Source organism: Simochromis diagramma, unplaced genomic scaffold, assembly GCF_900408965.1.
Source record: "Simochromis diagramma unplaced genomic scaffold, fSimDia1.1 OVJJ01000107.1, whole genome shotgun sequence".
Lineage (NCBI taxonomy): Eukaryota > Metazoa > Chordata > Actinopteri > Cichliformes > Cichlidae > Simochromis > Simochromis diagramma.
In genome coordinates this window covers 2,709,755-2,730,887 of record NW_024387209.1, presented here as the reverse complement: position 1 = coordinate 2,730,887, position 21,133 = coordinate 2,709,755, and the positions used below count along the sequence as shown (strand labels likewise).

The following is a 21,133-nucleotide window of genomic DNA, read 5'->3' as shown; positions in this document are numbered from 1 at the left end:
AAATATATACCCATTTCAATTATTTATTTTTACCAGTGAAACCAATATAACATCTCCACATTCACAAATATACATTTCTGACATTCAAAAACAAACAAAAACAAATCAGCGACCAATATAGCCACCTTTCTTTGCAAGGACACTCAAAAGCCTGCCATCCATGGATTCTGTCAGTGTTTTGATCTGTTCACCATCAACATTGCGTGCAGCAGCAACCACAGCCTCCCAGACACTGTTCAGAGAGGTGTACTGTTTTCCCTCCTTGTAAATCTCACATTTGATGATGGACCACAGGTTCTCAATGGGGTTCAGATCAGGTGAACAAGGTGGCCATGTCATTAGTTTTTCTTCTTTTATACCCTTTCTTGCCAGCCACACTGTGGAGTACTTGGACGCGTGTGATGGAGCATTGTCCTGCATGAAAATCATGTTTTTCTTGAAGGATGCAGACTTCTTCCTGTACCACTGCTTGAAGAAGGTGTCTTCCAGAAACTGGCAGTAGGACTGGGAGTTGAGCTTGACTCCATCCTCAACCCGAAAAGGCCCCACAAGCTCATCTTTGATGATACCAGCCCAAACCAGTACTCCACCTCCACCTTGCTGGCGTCTGAGTCGGACTGGAGCTCTCTGCCCTTTACCAATCCAGCCACGGGCCCATCCATCTGGCCCATCAAGACTCACTCTCATTTCATCAGTCCATAAAACCTTAGAAGAATCAGTCTTGAGATATTTCTTGGCCCAGTCTTGACGTTTCAGCTTGTGTGTCTTGTTCAGTGGTGGTCGTCTTTCAGCCTTTCTTACCTTGGCCATGTCTCTGAGTATTGCACACCTTGTGCTTTTGGGCACTCCAGTGATGTTGCAGCTCTGAAATATGGCCAAACTGGTGGCAAGTGGCATCTTGGCAGCTGCACGCTTGACTTTTCTCAGTTCATGGGCAGTTATTTTGCGCCTTGGTTTTTCCACACGCTTCTTGCGACCCTGTTGACTATTTTGAATGAAACGCTTGATTGTTCGATGATCACGCTTCAGAAGCTTTGCAATTTTGAGACTGCTGCATCCCTCTGCAAGATATCTCACTATTTTTGACTTTTCTGAGCCTGTCAAGTCCTTCTTTTGACCCATTTTGCCAAAGGAAAGGACGTTGCCTAATAATTATGCACACCTGATATAGGGTGTTGATGTCATTAGACCACACCCCTTCTCATTACAGAGATGCACATCACCTAATATGCTTAATTGGTAGTAGGCTTTCGAGCCTATACAGCTTGGAGTAAGACAACATGCATGAAGAGGATGATGTGGACAAAATACTCATTTGCCTAATAATTCTGCACTCCCTGTAGAATACAGACATTTAATTCATCTTCAGAAAATGACTTGATTTAGATTTTCTAACTATTCTGGTGTATTTTTTTTAATTAAAGTTCTGAATGTATTGTCCTGATGTGCAGGTAATGTAAAATGCAGACTTGAAGATGGAATCAAGGAATGGAAAAGAAATCTTTATTAATGTGAGGCAGGTAGTCTAGCCAGCAACAGTAGTCAGTCCAAAAATCCAAAAATCACAAAAAGGGGAAACACATGGCCAGACAAACAGTGTGACACAACAAAGAAAAAATAAAAATAAAAGTAAACCTGACTATCAAAGGTAGCAAGTTAAAATAGTAAGTGAAATAAGGATTACCTGAAACAAAGAATTTACACTCAATATACTTAGGCAACTGTCAACAAAGACAGAATAAAGTGAGAACCAAATAGGACATTAAGTTGTAAAGAAGAATTCAAAAGTCCAAAAGGCGAAGAAAAAAAGGCTTGAGTCTAAATCCAAGGACCATGACATATAAACTAAAAGAAGAAATAGTAGACTGCCAAACTATAACCATGGTGGCTGTAGCTCAGGTGGCAGAGCAGGTCAGCCACTAATCTGAAGGTCGGTGGTTCGATCCCAGGCTGCCTCCTGGCGGCATGCCAAATATCCTTGGGCAAGATACTAACCCCGTGTTTGCCTACTGGTGGTGGTCAGAGGGCCCGGTGGTGCCAGTGTCCGGTAGCCTCGCCTCTGTCGGTGCGCCCCAGGGTGGCTGTGGCTACAATGTAGCTTGCCATCGCCTGTGTGTGAATGTGTGTGTGAATGGGTGAATGACTGAATGTAGTGTGAAGCGCTTTGGGGTCCTTAGGGATTAGAAAAGCGCTATACAAATGCAGGCCATTTACCATTTATAAACAGATACTAGACAGCAAAAACTAATAGAAGTGAGAATGTGAGCTCACATAACTAACAAACTCGACCTCTGAAGCTAAGAAATCAAATGAAACAAACTGAAGACATGTAATAACGGTAAAAAAAAAAAAAAACTTGAAGGGGAAAAAAACAGAAAACAAAAACAAACAAAAGAAGAACACTGAGTGACAGACCCATGGCTGTGGCATATACAACCCCATTTCCACTATAAAATGTAAATAAAAGAAGAATCCAATGATCTTTAAATCTCATAAACCCATATTTTATTTACAATAGATAATTTAGATAAATTAAAATGTATCAACATTTGTCTTATCTTATGTTTTACTCTCCAAACTCAGACTGCAAATAAAATGACAGTTATAGTTCAGTACACAGTGATTTCACACACAGGATTAGTGTTTGTGTTGTGAGTCAGTAACAGTCTAAAAACAATGTTCAGCTGCTCTGATGGAAGATGGCTTTCAAAGGGATTTTCATTTTTCATTATGCACTATTCCCTTAGGCAGTATCATTAGAATGCATAGCATACATTTTCACTTCTATGCAGATGACACCCAACTTTATCTGTCCATGAAGCCAGATAACACACACCAATTAGTGAAACTGCAGGAATGTCTTAAAGACTAGATTAAGATAAAACTGAGATTATTGTACTCGGCCCTGAAAATCTTAGAAATATCGTATCTAACCAGATTCATACTCTAGATGGCATTACCTTGCCCTCCAGTAACACTGTGAGGAACCTTGGATTGATTTTGACCAGAATATGTCCTTCAATGCACATAAAAAATATGTAGGACCACATGACATATCTCTAAAATTAGAAATATCCTGTCTCAGAGCGACACTATAAAACTAGTTCATGCATTTATTACTTCTAGGCTGGACTACTGTAATTCATTATTATCAGGATGTCCTAAAAACTGTGTGAAAAGCCTTCAGCTAATCCAAAATGCTGCAGCAAGAGTCCTGACAGGGACTAGAAAGAGAGAGCATATTTCTCCTGTTTTGGCTTCCCTTCATTGGCTTCCTGTTAAATCCAGAATTGAATTCAAAATCCTGCTCCTCACATACAAGGTCTTAAATAATCAGACTCAGTCTTATCTTAATGACCTTATAGTACTATTAGTGCACTTCACTCTACTGCAGGCTTACTTGTTGTTCCTAGAGTATTTAAAAGTAGAATGGGAGGCAGAGCCTCCAGTTTTCAGGTCCCTCTTCTGTAGAACCTGCTTCTGGTTTGAAATAAAGAGACAGATACCATCGCTACTTTTAAGATTAGGCTTTAAACTTTCCTTTTTGGTAAAGGATATAGTTAGGGCTGCATCAGGTGACCTTGAATCCTTTCTTAGTTATACTACAATTTGCATAGGCTGCTGAGGGATTCCTATGATGCATTGAGGCAACTGTTATGATTGTGTGCAATATAAATAAAATTCAATTGAAGTGATACATGCAGGACAAGTATAGCAAGTCATCTAGTCAACAGTAGTGTGTGATTATGTTGATGCTGGTGAGATCAAATCATCACTAAATATTTCCTTCTTATTATTCCAGCATTGGTATTCTGAAGTCAGATGAGGAAACCAGATTCTATGGGAATCTGTTCTGTGCAGCAGCAGAGAGAGAACAGCTGACAGGAGAGAAGATACTGGAGCTGTTATCATCAGTATGCACATACAGAGGATTTCCTATTAACTTGAAATGGTGTGATTTCCTGCTGGATCTGTTCTCCTATCTGAAGAGCTATGAGACTAAAACAGGCTTGAGTGTCCTTCCATCATTACAGTCAGTTTTCCAGTCAGCTCCTGCAGTCTGGTCCATAAACCTCTCAGAGAGAAAGACCTCCATCCTCCTGGAAGTGCTGAAACTCCAACCAGAGAAGAAACAAGTGAAGCTGACAGGCTGCTCACATGAAGAGAGTGAAGTGAGGAGTTTCCTTCAGTGTCTGCCTTATATCTCACAGCTCAGGTAAACATAGTTTAATTTACATGATTAGGTGTTCATATGTAGTGTTGTATCTGTAGAAATGCGATTAAAGTAATATGTGACAGGCTCTATGTGTGGTGTCATTACTCAAGTAATATATTATGCATTATCTACCTTAAAAGTAATGCACCATATTGCTTAATTAGTTGTTGGAGAAAGCAATTTTTTAGGGTTAGGGTAATTTGTTACTCGTTACATTACTTTGTTGTTACTCCGTAAAATGACCTTAAACTTAACATAATTACCAGTTAACAATATAACCCTTAGGCTACAGTACCACACACCAACCGAGATCCCTAGCCCAGGAGTGTCAGACTCACTTAAAATCAAAGTGGGCTATGTACAGCCCACTTTGATCTTAAGTGAGCCAGACCAGTAAAACTCCCCTTTCTTTCAGTGTAAATAAGTCACATATTGAACTGTTTTTTCTGAAAACACTGCTGTGGCAAAGAAAAAAATCTGTCGCTACGTATCTTTGGATTTAAATTGTAGAACACAAACGTGTAAAATTACAGAAAAAGTTCCGTACTGCAATACTCCACTGTTGAGCCACGATTTTCATCCTCATGCAAACAAACTGAAATCAGCTGATTGCAGCACCACTGTGCAGGAAGAAATAACGTTTTTGATATTTTTTTCCTGTCCATCTGACTCACAGATAACTAAAGTACCTTTGTAACGCAAGTAATTGTGACTGTAACCTAATTACTGAATTTAGTACAATAACGTGTCACATTACTGCATTACTGAAAAATGTAATGTGATTCACTCAACTGAATTGACTTGAATTGATTAACACAGAACATCCAACATTGGATAGGATGCTGTATTCCAATATCACTTTACATTTTACATGCACATTTTTTAAAGGTAGAATTAGTATTCTCAGTTTGTCTATATAAAATTGTGGTTTGAAAAGGCCTTTTCTAGGAGCTTAATGTTAGCCTGCTTTATCCATTCCAAAACAAGTTTTGGTCTGTTGGGAATTATTATCCTGTTGGAACATCCAATTTTTCAGAGTTTCAAACGCTTAGCTGTTGATTGTAAGTAAACCTGAAGAATTTGGAGGTAGCCCCCCTTCTTCATTATTGCATCCAATTTGTAAAAGTACCCATACCAGTGGCCTCAGAACATGCATAAGTTATACTTGCATACAGTTGTTGTTTTTTAGGGGGTTTTGGGTTTGGGTTTTTACATGTCCCGTTTGGATCTTTAGCCAACAGAATTGTTGTCTGAAGGCCAAGAAAGATGCCAAGCGGATTTACTTTACCAATTGGATCATCATGGCCTTGCCATATTGGTCCATTTGATTGACCTTTATTATAATTATGTATTTATTTTATTTGACTTTGGGTTGTTTCAGACGGGACAGACATGACTGGGGGATAGGACAGGGAGAAAGAATGAAAGAAAGAGAGGGAGAGAAAGAAAAATAGTGGGGAGAAGAGACGGTGAGAAAGGGGGGACAAACAAACAAAAAAACACCTGGATCACCTGTATGGGGATAAGAAAAAACAAAAGAGAAAATAAACATAAAAGAGCAACATAATAAATACAACACAATCACAATAAACTAGCTAGCAGTAGATAACAATAGATACTAAATATTACATGTTATTGTGCAGTACGCAAGATCGACAGCGCACAATGTGCTTTGAGGTAGCAGCCAAGAAAGGTGTAGCTTGTGTCTGTGAACATCCGTGTGTACACCTGTGTGCACACCTGTGTGGATCGGCATGCTTCTATTCAAAAGGTTTCTCCATGTAATGATCTGCTAGGGAGTGTGGGAAGCCATAACCCTGTCCCCCAGGGCATGAAGCAGGTATGGAGCTAAAGTGCATTTAAAACACAGGAGGGCATGGTGCTTCATGCCAGAGAGCAGCACGGCTCCTCCCGAAAACCCTCAGTGTCTATATGCATTTAAAATTGAGGGCAGGGCACCAGCACCAGAGGTGGGTTTGAATACACAGACCATCCTCTAGACACTGTATAACGTGCCCACCCCCAAGGCCCTATATGTATGTGTTATGAGAATATGAGTAATGTGGTTGTCAAGGTTGCGGAATAAAATTGAGGCAGAGGCGGCCAGAAGGGGACAGAGGGGGAGTGCTTCCCCTGTACCCTGGTGACACACCTGCACCCTAAGCCCTGCGTGTGTGTGGGTGTGGTGGAGCGGGAAGAGGGAGGCAGCTGAGGATGGAGAGGGAAGAAAGGGAGGGGCAAGCAGAAATTTTATTGCAGCAACACAAAATAGTGCCCAGTAGTTTGTATGTATGCCTGACAACAGTGTCAATAGCACGTACTGATGTGCCATCATGGAGGAGTTAGACTACCTGTGCAACCGGGTATCGCCTCATGCTACTGGTGATACTGACCCTAGCCAAATGCAAAACTAGGGAAAAACTTTCAGAGAAGATGAAGGGGGGGAAAAGGTCAGTGGTTTCCACCTGTAAAACCATTCCTATTGTGTGGGTTATCTCATTATCATCCCTCTAGTGCACCTGTTGTTATTTGCACAAACAGCAAAGCAGCCGAAACTGATTAACAACCCCCTCTGCTACTTAACTGACCAGGTAAATGTCAAAGAAGTTTAATTTACTTACTTACTACTAGGGATGGGTATCGTTTAGGTTTTATCCAATACCGGTGCCAAACCGATACTTTTGAAACGGTGCTGGTGCTTAAACGGTGCTCAAACCGGTGCTTAAAGAATGGAGAACACAAAATTGGTCCAAAAACCTCTCATGTTCAGCTGTTTTTTTTGTAAAAAGGTAACAATGTTAGCCTTTTCTGTAGCTATAGAGCATATATGGTATCACTCTTGGCTGGAAGCAGTGCTTAATCAATGGAAAAAAACACAAACTTTGTCCAAAAATCTCTCATGTTTAACTGTTTTCCACTTTTTCTTTGGTCATTTTAGCCTTTTTTGCCAGGGTGAAGGGAGCATCTGCCATCAAACAAGAAGACAGCTGCATGTAACTACTACGGTGTTTGCTAGTTCACCTTACATGCATTAATGTAATAACGTGGTTAGCCTACTCAACATAAATTATACACGAACAACATTAAGCTACTCGCGCAGAGAAGAACGGCTGCTGCTGCCGTCATCATCCGTCATAATTTCTGCTACACTGGCAGGGCTAGGGGCCAGGACTCTCCTCTTCGTGTTTTTGGGGGATGTTGCATAACAGGCACCACACCCGCAGTAGATGCGCTTGGTGTGAGGTCTCGCAGCAAGCTATCAAATACGGCGCATTTTTCGGCTTTTAAAAAAAACGCTATGCGTCGTCAGGTGTTTCATCGGATTTGAGGTGTTACCTCCTTTGACAGTATCACAGTATCAGCTTAAAGCACTTGTTGCAGGCTGCTGAGTTTGCATCTTTTGCTGTGAAGTACAGCCAGACTTTTGACCGCTTCGCCTTGGGCATTTTTAATCTGTAGCTCTGCTCTAAAAGAACATACGTACCTGGACCTGCCTACTATCCTCGGAAAGGTAAAGTGATTGGCTAGAATTCAAAGTGTATGACATCTCAGGAAAAATAAAGCACCGAAATGTGCGCTGCTTTTCGGTCTGGTTACTACCGTTTATGTCAGAACCGGTGCCATCATGGCACCGGATACTGGTACCCATCCCTACTTACTACTGATACACCACTCAGAAAATGAAAGGAATACAAGAGTATTTAATCCTGTATAGTTTTAGTTTCTTCTCCATGCCACATACAGTCTATTTACTTCTATGAATTGAGAAATACTACTTATGTCTTATATTTACATTATTAGTAACATTTATTATACTTGGACCTTTTTCAATAGTTTTCTGCTTACTCCGTAAATGCTAAACTGAGATTCATGTAATACATTCTGAGACTTTAGCAACGGAAGTAGTGAGGCACAAAGATAGAAAAAAGATGGATGTCTCCAGTGTGCTGTCATTCACTCGCTAGTGAAGTTTCATTATGAAGCTTTGAGTGCACATCTTTTGCCAGTCAGTGATGATGAAAGTTCGGTGGATCTGACTGTTAAAGCAAGAACACCACTTGTTCATTGGCTAACTATATTTGTTTGTAGTTACTAGGGGACCCAGTAGGACATACACAAAGGGACTCACAGGTTTGTGATTAGGTGCAATTGTTTTATTTACAGTGACACTTTTCAGACTGCTATATTCACATCTACTTTGTTTCTGCTAGCCTGCTCTGTCATTCAGCTCTAGTTTAGCTCTCAGCATCCTCGCTCTTGCCAGGCCCTAGCACTCTAGTGAAATAGGGGAGCCATAATTAGATGACTGTTATCAACAGTGTCAGCCGGCATCCCCTGCCACTGCTCCTAAACCCGCTGCACCACCACTCGCGCTGAGCCACAGACCACACCCAGCCACACTTACAATTTGTAGTTGACAAGCCATTAGTCACAATGAGCATATACGACTCCAATAGAAGATGTATTTGTATGTATTTTAAATATATAGGACAGACAATGATAAGATTAAATTCATCAGAGGTGTGTGGTTGTATTTGTGTAGCTGAGTCTGAATTTGTAACCAAATAATTCCATGTTATCTTTCCAGTGTTTCTCCTCAGGGGTCTGAAGCAGTGAGGTTCTTTGGAAATCTGATCTGTGCAGCAGCAGAGAGAGAACAGCAGACAGGAGAGACGATGCTGGAATTGTTATCATTGGTGTGCAGCTATGAAAATTTCCCTGTTAATGATAGAAACATGGCTGAGGAGAAAGAGAAGGAATTTCAGTGTGACTTCCTGCTGGATCTGTACTCTCATGTTAAGGACTATGAGATTAAAACAGGCTTGAGTGTCCTTCCATCATTACAGTCAGTTTTCCAGTCAGCTCCTGCAGTCTGGTCCATAAACCTCTCAGAGAGAAAGACCTCCATCCTCCTGGAAGTGCTGAAACTCCAACCAGAGAAGAAACAAGTGGAGCTGACTGGCTGCTCACATGAAGAGAGTGAAGTACTGAGTTTCCTTCAGTGTCTGCCTTATATCTCACAGCTCAGGTAACTAAGTACCTACGTAAGTAGTAGTAAAAGTAATCTTATCACTTCCTATTTTATTTTGTTTATTTGTTTTATTACATTGAACTGTGTACTTTAGACCCTCTTTATGAGTACAGAAACCAAATCTATATGTTGAGCCTATATACCTGTCCATAAGTGGAAGTGTCTATGCATTTGGGAATATGTGTGTGTTATATGTGTCTATAAGGCTTTTTATGAAAGAAATATATCACTTAACAATAATGTACTCCCTTTATGCTTTATGACAAAATGTTCAACTTTCCTTCCAGTTTTTCTTCTTCATTCTTACTGCCAAGTCAAACCAAGTCTATGTGGGGGGGTGGAGAGACAGAGAAGCAGCCAGGAGAGAAGATACTGGAGCTTTTGTCATCAGTCTGTAAAACATTCCCTTTCAATTACACAGACAAAGCTGATGATGGTTATATGAAATTTCACTGTGCTTTCCTGCTGGATCTGTACTCCCATGTGAAGGACTATGAGACTAAATCAGGCTTGAGTGTCCTTCCATCATTACAGTCAGTTTTCCAGTCAGCTCCTGCAGTCTGGTCCATAAACCTCTCAGAGAGAAAGACCTCCATCCTCCTGGAAGTGCTGAAACTCCAACCAGAGAAGAAACAAGTGAAGCTGACAGGCTGCTCACATGAAGAGAGTGAAGTGAGGAGTTTCCTTCAGTGTCTGCCTTATATCTCACAGCTCAGGTAAATAAACTTTACACAATTAGCTCTACATAATAAACAATGGGATCTAAAATTAGCTGCTAAGCAATATTTTAATCTCCATAAAATTCAGTTTAAGTTAATGAAAAAATTTAAATCTTGTTGTCATCAGTATTGTATTTACACAATGTAACTATATTCATATGCGGTGACAATTCCTTTCTATTTGAAATCTTCCTCATTTCAGATGGAAAAAATACTCTGTACACCGTTTTTTTTATTTAACTTTTTAAATAAAAAGTTAAATAAGTTAAATTTTTATTCTTTAGCATTCTTTAGCAACTCGCTTTAACCACTCTTTTAACTTAGCCAGCAACCATTTCCTTACCAGCTGCCTCCCTGGATTTTTAGATACATCAGTTCCACACAATATCCCTGCTGGTGATCACTTATTTAAGGAATTATACTGGATCTTTTCCCGTAAGTGGCAACTTCCTGTTCCCCAGTTCGCCTTCTTTTTTTCTCCCCAGAAAAAAAAACAGACACAAGATTAGTTCCGCTCTCCAGCCTGTCACTTTTACTTTTTTGCCTCAGGGCTCACCACCTCCTAAACTCGGTTTGACTTCACAATTGCTCTGATTGTCACGGTTTGCCTCACAAACTGTGTGGAGATGAGAGATGGACTCAAAATGCAGGCACTGGCTTTATTATGAGAGCGCTTTATTCCAAATGGTGAAAACACAAACAGAAGTAGAGATGGCCAGGACAGAACTAAGAGAAACCTAAATTGGGATAACTAATTAAACAAACCGAAAGTCATGAAATCAGCAAGAACACAGGGGATGGCAGGCAGAGATGACACGGAGGAATAATACGCATGAATACACAGACAGACCGACAGGGAGCAAATGCAAAACACACACTATATATACATGGAGGGAAACAAGGAATGGCAAACAGGAGGGAGACACATCTAAACCTAATTGAGCAAGATGAGACAAGGGACACAGACCTTTAAAGTAAAACAGGAAACCCACAGACTGAACTTACAGACACAGACTCAGCGACACAAAACAGAGGGAGCACAGAGTACAGGGACCAGAGTGACATGAGGAGTATAGAAACCAAAACCTAAGAAGTAGAAATACAAAACAGCAACAATCAACTAGTAAACATGAACCAAGAAGAAACCACAGACTAATAAAAAATAATAATACAAAATCCAAACACTGGGTCACAGACCCAGGATCATTACACTGATGGAAGATGGCTTTAAATGGACTTTCATTATATACAGGACACACATAGACAAGATGGAGTCCATCAGTAGTGTGTGGTTGTATTTATGCAACTGAGTTAAAATTATCACTAAATGTTTCCTTCTTATTGTTCCAGGGTTGATCCTCAGATGTCAGATGAAGACACAGTCAGCTTATTTGTGAATCTGTTCTGTGCAGCAGCAGAAAGAGAGCAGCAGACAGGAGAGAAGATACTGGAGCTGTTGCCATCAGTGTGCAGATATAAAGGATTCCCTTTTGAAGACCAATGGTGTGATTTCTTAATGGATGTATACTCTTCTGGCACTAAAGCAGGCTTGAGTTTCCTTCCATCATTACAGTCAGTTTTCCAGTCAGCTCCTGCAGTCTGGTCCATAAACCTCTCAGAGAGAAAGACCTCCATCCTCCTGGAAGTGCTGAAACTCCAACCAGAGAAGAAACAAGTGGAGCTGACAGGCTGCTCACATGAAGAGAGTGAAGTGAGGAGTTTCCTGCAGTGTCTGCCTTATATCTCACAGCTCAGGTAAATGAACTTTACTTTACACAATTAACTCTACATAACAAACAATGGGATCTAAAATTGGCTGCTAAGAAATATTTGAATCTCCATAAAATTCAGTTCAAGTTAACGAAAAATGGAACTATATTCATATTGGGTGACAATTCATTTCTATTTGAAATCTTCCTCATTTCAGATTGAAAAAAATACAGTTTTTTTTATTTATCTTTTTAGTTGTTTGAGGTCTTCAATTTTCATATGTCTCATATAAACTAGTTTTATAATGAGATTTTATAACTGTTTATATTTCAGGCAGTCAAAAATGATGTCAAATATATTTGTTCTTATGTTTTTCAAAAGAACATTTCTCTGATTTAGAGTTTAGATTTAGGTCTTCAGTTAAATAAATTCTGTGAATAGCAAGGTATTACATTTAGAGGCTCCAAGCTTATTTGTTTAATACACTACAAGACATGAAGTTCAGATATTTTTGTTGTTCCACATGTATCTATATTGTTGATGATGTTTGCAATTTGAATTCCTTTTGTATGAAAGGTACTATACAAATAAACTTGTTTTGTCTAATGTTTTACTTTCTAAAGTCAGACAGTAAATAAAATGACAGTTACAGTTCAGTACGCAGTGATTTCACACACAGGATTAGTGTTTGTGTTGTGAGTCAGTAACAGTGTAAAACAATGTTCAGCTGCTCTGATGGAAGATGGCTTTAAAATGGACTTTTATTATATACAGGACACACATGGACAAGATGGAGTCCATCAGTAGTGCGTGGTTGTATTTATGCAGCTCAGATCAAATCTAAACTAAATGTTTCCTTCTTATTATTACAGTGTTAATCCTTGGTGGTCAGATGAAGCAGTCGGGTTCTTTGGAAATCTGTTCTGTGCAGCAGCAGAGAGAGAACAGCAGACAGGAGAGAAGATACTGGAGCTGTTATCATCAGTGTGCACATATCAAACAGTCCCCTTTCATGAGAGAGTCTTTGACGATGATGATCATCTGGAATCTCAGTGTAATTTCCTGCTGGATCTGTACTCCCATGTGAAGGACTATGAGACTAAAACAGGCTTGAGTGTCCTTCCATCATTACAGCCAGTTTTCCAGTCAGCTCCTGCAGTCTGGTCCATAAACCTCTCAGAGAGAAAGACCTCCATCCTCCTGGAAGTGCTGAAACTCCAACCAGAGAAGAAACAAGTGAAGCTGACAGGCTGCTCACATGAAGAGAGTGAAGTGAGGAATTTCCTCCAGTGTCTGCCTTATATCTCACAGCTCAGGTAAATGAATTGTACTTTCAAGTATCAACAATTTGGTTCTCATGCTGCAATGCTCAAGTGATCCTCTCTATGTAAGGTATTTGCTAATGTGCATGATTCGAATCATATTGCTTTTGGGCCACCTCCCCCCAGTTGAACCTTCCGCTATTGGCCCAGAAACAACTCAACTATTGCAATAGGCTCAGGACAGTCCCAGTTGTGCACAGCAGATATCAAGTAGTCTGTCCAGATGCATGAGGGGCTCAAGGAGGACCAGGTCTCCTATGCCTCAACCAGCACCTGAGGTCCCACCATACTGCCCAGAGGACCTGAAGCCTAAATTGGAGGCTTTTCGCAGGTGTACCAAACACCAACAAAGGAGAGGTGGAGGACCGACATGCAGCTAAGGCTCAGAAGTCCTCCAGGTGACCTCCCCGCCTCCTGACTGTTCATGGAGCTGGGTTGGTCTACCCCTCCACTGTCATCTCAGTACAGTGCAAAATGGTTGGCTTTAGGGAAACACCAATTGGTGGTCTCCACCATAACCCATGGCTACTGCCTGCAGTTTTCATGTAGATCTTCTGTGACAACATCTTCTGTGAGTGATCTCTATCACGCACAGGTACTGTGGGAAAAATCTCCACCAACCTGGGGAAAAGTGCTATAAGGAAGATGGAAACCTAAAATTGCCAAGCCAGATTTTCTCCTACTATACTTTAGTCCCGAAGTGTGATAATGAACTTTGCCCCATTTTATCTCAGGGGCTTCAACAGTTATCTTCATTTCATGACGTGTTGATGGTCGCCATGGTGAGGCAGACCATTAAAGCAGAGAACTGGTGTTGCCACCATTGACCACAAGCTAGGTTGTTTCCAGATACCAGTTCCCCTGCCAAATTGTTATTTTCCGAGGTTAGGCTTTGAGAGCAGAATATTAGAACTATAGGTTCTGCCTTTCAGCATTTCTCTGGCTCCCCAGATGTTCACTTGATGCATGGATAGTGTTCTAGTACACACGAGGCCTCAGATTTTTGGATACAGTGGTCCCTCGTTTATTGCAGGAGTTACATTCTAAAAATAACCCGCGATAGGTGAAATCCGCGAAGTAGTCAGCTTTATTTTTTAAAATTATTATAAATGTTTTAAGGCTGTAAAACCCCTCACTACACACTTTATAAACTTTTCTCAGACAGGCATGAACATTTTCACACTTTTCTCTCTTATTTAAACACTCTCAAAGTTCAAACCTTCGTAGAAAAATAAGTCCAGTATTATAGAATGAAACCAAAGATCAAACCCTGGTTTCAGGTCCAGAACATGGGAATAGAGCAGCTACGAGAGAATTCAACATTAATGAATTAAGAATGAGTTGAGTAAAGTTTGCCTTATCTGACTGTTTTGTTTCACTTAATGCGCCTTATAATCCGGTGCGCCTTATGGTCCGAAAAATAGGGTAACTTCTACCTTCCTTTAGCATGTCCAGAAGTCCAACTTTTTGTGCGATGGTTAGCATCTTCCTCTGCCTTTTGGGTGTTACCGCAGGTGCCTTTGACGGTGCAAAATGTTTCGTCGAAATTTTTGTGTCTGTTGGGGAGAAAACTTACAAACATACAGTACAACACTTCAGGGTCACACTGCTAGCGATCGAAGACTTATGTAAATTTGACAAGCTGAACGCATTCTGTACTGTACAGGAGACACGGCATGGAGGAGACTGATTGACAATGGTCTAAAGCTTATCAGGACGCAGAACACAATGCGCTGTAAAAAAAAAAAAAAAAGCATGCAAAATTGTACACAACAAAAATCCATGAAACAGCGAGGCCGCAAAAGGTGAACCGCGTTAAAGCAAGGGACAACTGTAATCTGAACAGCTGGCTGGTCTGTGCAATTTTGGAGGAACATTGCCACAGGCATGTAGCACAGCTCTAACCTTCAGGCTGTGGGTCTGTGTCTAAACTACAAAAAAGAAGCAAGTTTCAGTCATCTCTGGTTACAACATTTCTGGGCACGAGTCTTATGCACCATCCAAATGGGTTGCCTACTTATACCACTGGGCATTGTTTGTCACCTGGTTTGTGGTCCACCAGAGGGATCCCCATGAGGACACAGCACAGGCCATACTGCAGTTCCCAGCAGGGGGTGAGCAATTGTTCTGTTACCATGCAACATATAGTTGTAGCAATCGTGGTAGTTTCTGTTGGTCATTTGGCACTCAATGAGAATGAATCATCACTGATGTCCCGGTTTCTTAAAGGTGCCCAGAGGCTTACAATTTACTGGTCTGGATCTTCTGTTCCCCCATGAGACTTGGATTTAGTTCTTGGTGTATTTTTACCACCCTCCCATTGAGCCCCTCAAAGATGCTGATTAGAAATGGCTTCCCATCAAAACTGCTTTCCTGATAGTCATAACATCTGTCAGTACAATTCGCGATCTCCATGCTCTGTCAGTCTACAATGATTACTGCAGGTTTTTGTTCGATGCTTCAGGGGTTTTCCTCCATCTTAACCCTGCATTTTCTGCTCAAGGCCCTATCCAAGTTCCAGCTGTCCCAATCTTTTGAGTATGCTAGACTACTCTATCAACAGTCCAGGTCTTGGCAGAGTACATTAGGCATACTCAGATCATTAGGATGACTGTCCGGCTCTTGTTCTGCTTTAGCCGTGTTGTTTGGGGCAGACCCTTGTCAAAGCCCAGGATGTCCACCTGGGTTGTAGATGTCATTCAGCAAGTGTATGCATTCTCGGGTACTCCCTTCCAATCTGAGGTATGGGACTGACCCAAGGTGTGGCAACTTCATGGGCCTTATAGTCATCTGAGTCCACATTTTACAAATTCTACGGCATTAATGTAACATTTAATTACTTTTGGGGGAGCAGGTGCTGGGTGTGTCTCTTTGGTAGCCAGCTGGGCTTGTCTGCATGATCGGCTTAACATTTTGCACGTTGATTAGAGTAGATACACTCATCACAGATTTTCCCCCTGGATCTTTCAGGGTCTTCTTGGTGCCAGTCTTGCATCTTGGAGACTGATAGGCCCTTTTCTCTTACGCTTGGCCTTCGTGTCAGGCAGGGCCCTGACATGGGTGGCAATTAAATATGTACATTTGTAAATAGTTTGTTTGCTTACACTGTGGTAGTTGGGATATTGGGGTGTAAGATACCCCTCTTGGGGTATCTTAAAAGAGTTAACCTGCACCTAACCCACACATATGGAATGTGTAACATGGTGGAGAGATATTTTGATATGAAGCCCAGTGGGACATCCTGGGGTTTGACAAAGGTCTGCTTGGGTATATTGTAACTTTGTATAGTTTGGGGCATGGCCAGGCAAGTGTCTTACATACAGATCAACATGCCTTGGTTAAAAGTGGGATCATTCCACATACATATGGAAAATGTAATGTAGTGCCAAGATAGTCTCTCACTCAGAAAGCAAAGGTTACAATGTAACCACATATTTCATTATCTACAGGACAAACATGGGCAAGATGGAGTTTTTCTGCAGCTGAGATCAAATAATCAATAAATGTTTCCTTCTTATACTTCCAGTGTTGATCCTCAGAGGTCAGATAAAGAAAACATCAGGTTCTTTGTGAATCTGTTCTGTGCAGCAGCAGAGAGAGAACACCATACAGGAGAGATGACGCTGGAGCTGTTATCATCAGTGTGCAGTTTTGAAATATTCACATGTGACTTTATTTTCCTGTTGGATCTGTACTCCCATGTAAAGGACTATGAGACTAAATCAGGCTTGAGTGTCCTTCCATCATTACAGTCAGTTTTCCAGTCAGCTCCTGCAGTCTGGTCTATAAACCTCTCAGAGAGAAAGACCTCCATCCTCCTGGAAGTGCTGAAATTCCAACCAGAGAAGAAACAAGTGAAGCTGACAGGCTGCTCACATGAAGAGAGTGAAGTGAGGAGTTTCCTTCAGTGCCTGCCTTATATCTCACAGCTCAGGTAAATGAATTGGGCTTTACATAATTAATTTTACATAAGAAGATGTGTGCTGTGAAAGAAGTAAGTAAAGTAAGTAAGTAAAATTTTATTTGTATAGCACCTTTCAAGACAAAAATCACAAAGTGCTTCACAGAAAAGCTAAAACATGAAAACAGAAATCAACCAAAAGCAAGTTTAACAAGATGGGTTTTTAGCTGTTTTTTAAATGAAACTACTGAGTCCACAGATCTCAGGCTCAAAGGGAGTTCCACAGTCACGCTCTATCGCCTTTCGTTTTCAGCCTTGTATGTTGGCCGACCAGCAAGCCCTGATCACATGACCTCAGGGACCTGCTGGGAATGTACTGATGTAAAAGATCTCTGATATAGGTTGGTGCTTTTCCATGCAGACCCCTGAATGTCAAAGTCAAAATCTTGAAGTGGATTCTGAATTTTATGGGGAGCCAGTGCAACTGAATCAGCAGGGGTGTAACGTGGGAGTATTTAGAAGATTTGGTCAGAAGCTTTGCGGCAGCATTCTGAACAACTTGCAGATGATCCACAGAGGCTTTACATAAACAAGTGAACATTGAATTACAATAATCCAAACGAGATAAGACAAATGCATAGATGACCATTTGTAGTTCTGAGCGTGAAACAATGGCACTCAGCTTAGCAATATTTTTTAAATGATAAAAACAGGAGCGAACCAATAAATTAGCATGAGTGTCCAAAGTCAGAGCTGAGTGAAAAGTTACACCAAGGTTCCTGATAGACGGTTTGGCAAATGTAGCAAGAGGGCCTAAGTTTTCCATCACCATAGGTACTAATTTTTTGGGAGCACAAACAAGGACTTCCATTTTCTCCTCATTTAGCTGAAGAAAGTTATCAGCCATCCATCCCCTAATGGAATCTAAGCACCTATGCAAAATCTGTAGTTTGAAAACATCTTGGGGCTTAAAGGGGATATACAACTGAATATCATCTGCATAGCAGTGATAAGAAATATCTTTAAAAATGCTTAATAAGTGCTGAAGAGGGAGTATGTACAGCAAAAACAATAAAGGCCCCAAAACAGAGCCCTGTGGCACACCATATTCAAGATAAGTAGAAGAGGACCTGTATTTAGAATTATCCATGGAAAAAGATCGTTCACATAGATAACATGCCAACCAGTCCAAAGCAGACCCTGATGTACCCACCCAATGTCTCAGCCTATCTAGCAAAATGTGATGGTCAACTGTATCAAAGGCAGAGGTCAAGGCCAACATCAGCAGGACAGAGCATTCTCCTGCATCATAATTCATCAGGATGTCACTGGAGACTAATAAGTGCAGTTTCAGTAGAGTGAGCTCTACGAAAACCAGACTGGAATTTATCCAGAATGCTGTATATGTAGTTAGGGTGGAGACCATACACAGAGCCACCATGGCAACTTGACTGAGAAAATAATCAATAAGGAAGGTAGATAAGGCAGGAAGAAAACAAAAACAAAACCAGTGCTCCCAAACCATAGCAAATTCATTAAATACGTTTACATGGCTGCATTCATCTGGTTTGTGTCTCCACCTGCAGATGTAGAATAAGTGTGATTTTCACGTCTGTGATCTGAGCAGCAGGTGAAGCTGCTGTTGTACAAGATATGAAGTGTAGACATGTTATTGTTGATATTTAGTGTTTTACTCTCTAAAGTCAGACAGTAAATAAAATGACAGTTACAGTTCAGCACGCAGTGATTTCACACACAGGATTAGTGTTTGTGTTGTGAGTCAGTAACAGTCTAAAAACAATGTTCAGCTGCTCTGATGGAAGATGGCTTTAAAATGGACTTTCATTATATACAGGACACACATGGACAAGATGGAGTCCATCAGTAGTGTGTGGTTGTATTTATGCTGCTCAGATCAAATTATCACTAAATGTTTCCTTCTTATTCTTCTAGTGTTGGTTGTTTTAGGCCAGATCTTCATGAAGCAGTCAGATTCTTTGTGAATCTGTTCTGTGCAGCAGCAGAGAGAGAACAGCAGACAGGAGAGAAGATACTGGAGCTGTTATCATCAGTGTGCACATATCAAACATTCCCCTTTCATGAGAGAGACATGTATGGGTATCAGTCAGACTTCCTGCTGGATCTGTACTCCCATGTGAAGGACTGTGCAACTAAAGCAGGCTTGAGTGTCCTTTCATCCTTACAGTCAGTTTTCCAGTCAACTCCTGAAGTCTGGTTTCTAAATCTCTCAGAAAGAAAGACCTCCATCCTCCTGGAAGTGCTGAAACTCCAACCAGAGAAGAAACGGTTGGAATTGATAGGCTGCTCACATGAAGAGAGTGAAGTGAGGAGTTTCCTTCAGTGTCTGCCTTATATCTCACAGCTCAGGTAAATGTATTTCTGGATCAGTGTTATATTTACATGTTGTGATTTTATTCACATGAGTTCATAGTTCAGTTGTGTTTCAACTCTTCCCCATTTCAGAGATCAACATGTACTGCATCATTATTTATTTCATATTTTTAGTTGTTTCCCTAAAGTGTATTTCGTTTACATAGAAATAAAAAAAACTCTGATTAAATAAGCTAACAGGATTTAAATACATTTAAATTTAAATGGATTTTACTGGTTTTGAAATGCTGTCAATTTTTTAAAATTTAAATAATTCATCAATTTTTAAGTCATATTTGTTTTTGGTTTTTTTGTTTTGTTTTGTTTTTTTTTATTTGACATGATTGCTTGCACTATAATTTAGAATTTCCCAGAAACAAAGAAAAATGAAATTTCATAAATAAACCAAAATAAACAAGTAATCGAAAATAAACAAATGGGTGTACCATCTAGTTATATATACATATATACACATATACATACATACACACACACACACACACACACACACACACACATATATATACATATATACACACATACACACACATATACCTATACATACATACATACACACATACACACACATATACCTATACATACATACATACACACATATATACATACATATACATATGCCTATACATACAGACACATATACCTATACATACATACATACACACATATATACATACATATACATATGCCTATACATACAGACATCCAAACATACACATATATACACATAGCAGTTCAAAAATATGGCATACAGAATTACAGAGATTCAAACAAAATCGGGTCTCCTTGACAAAATATAGTGTTTCCATTTATCCCAAATCTCAATAAATATGTCATATTGAAGTCTGTTAAAGAAAGTAATTGTTTCCATTTTAAACAAACCAAACCAACAGTCTCATGCCAGTCATTTAGTGATGGAATTTTCACACTTAGCCATCTCTTAGTAATAGTCTTTCGGGCAGCCAGACTCAGAATACCATATAAGAGCTTGGACATTTTATCTACATTCACAGAGTATAAATATCCAAACAAAAATTCATCCCAATTAAAGGGGAGTTGCATACTAAAAATGGTCTGTAACTCAGAGTGAATCGATACCCACAAAGTGTTGATCAATGGGCAAGACCAAAACAAGTGGAAGTGTTTTATTCCTTGGGCCCCACAGTTTCTCCAGCAGCTAGAGTGATTAGAATAATGTTTACTTTGTGCAGGTGTAATAAAAAACCTACAGAGACTCTTCCAACCAAAACATCTCCATATATTAGAACTAGAAATTCTCCACTGACAGGCACACTGCTGATATCAAATGTCGTTTGAAATTGCCATATTTGTTTCCCTTTCCCATTTTTGTTTAATGTAGATAGTATTCAACTTCTTAACCTCTTGTAAACCCTTGTACAATCTAGAAATCACCTTTAGGCCAGGATCTGCATGGTAAGCCTTGATAAATACAGTGGGGCAAAAAAGTATTTAGTCAGCCACCGATTGTGCAAGTTCCCCCACTTAAAATGATGACAGAGGTCAGTAATTTGCACCAGAGGTACACTGCAACTGTGAGAGACAGAATGTGAAAAAAAATCCATGAATTCACATGGTAGGATTTGTAAAGAATTTATTCGTAAATTAGGGTGGAAAATAAGTATTTGGTCACCTCAAACAAGGAAAATCTCTGGCTCTCACAGACCTGTAACGTCTTCTGTAAGAAGCTTTTCTGTCCCCCACTCGTTACCTGTATGAATGGCACCTGTTTGAACTCATCATCTGTATAAAAGACACCTGTCCACAGCCTCAAACAGTCAGACTCCAAACTCCGCCATGGCCAAG

The 21,133-nt window shown here is 40.2% G+C and overlaps 1 protein-coding gene and 2 long non-coding RNA genes across 3 annotated transcripts in view; 2 read left to right on the top strand and 1 right to left on the bottom strand.

Moving 5' to 3' along the window:
* The window catches only part of LOC120746024, an 88,044-nt gene that overhangs the window by 23,641 nt on the left and 43,270 nt on the right, over positions 1 to 21,133 (top strand). The window contains exon 4 of the mRNA XM_040051243.1: positions 8,805 to 9,245. Coding sequence (XP_039907177.1) covers positions 8,805 to 9,245 — 441 coding nt within the window. The remainder of the gene's footprint in view (positions 1 to 8,804; positions 9,246 to 21,133) is intronic.
* On the bottom strand, positions 9,717 to 19,213 carry LOC120746030. Its single transcript, XR_005698764.1, has 2 exons — positions 19,163 to 19,213; positions 9,717 to 9,838 (listed from the first exon to the last, which is right to left on the bottom strand). It is a non-coding gene; the product is annotated as an uncharacterized LOC120746030 (long non-coding RNA).
* LOC120746028 lies at positions 16,974 to 18,982 on the top strand. Its single transcript, XR_005698762.1, has 3 exons — positions 16,974 to 16,984; positions 17,128 to 17,129; positions 18,889 to 18,982. It is a non-coding gene; the product is annotated as an uncharacterized LOC120746028 (long non-coding RNA).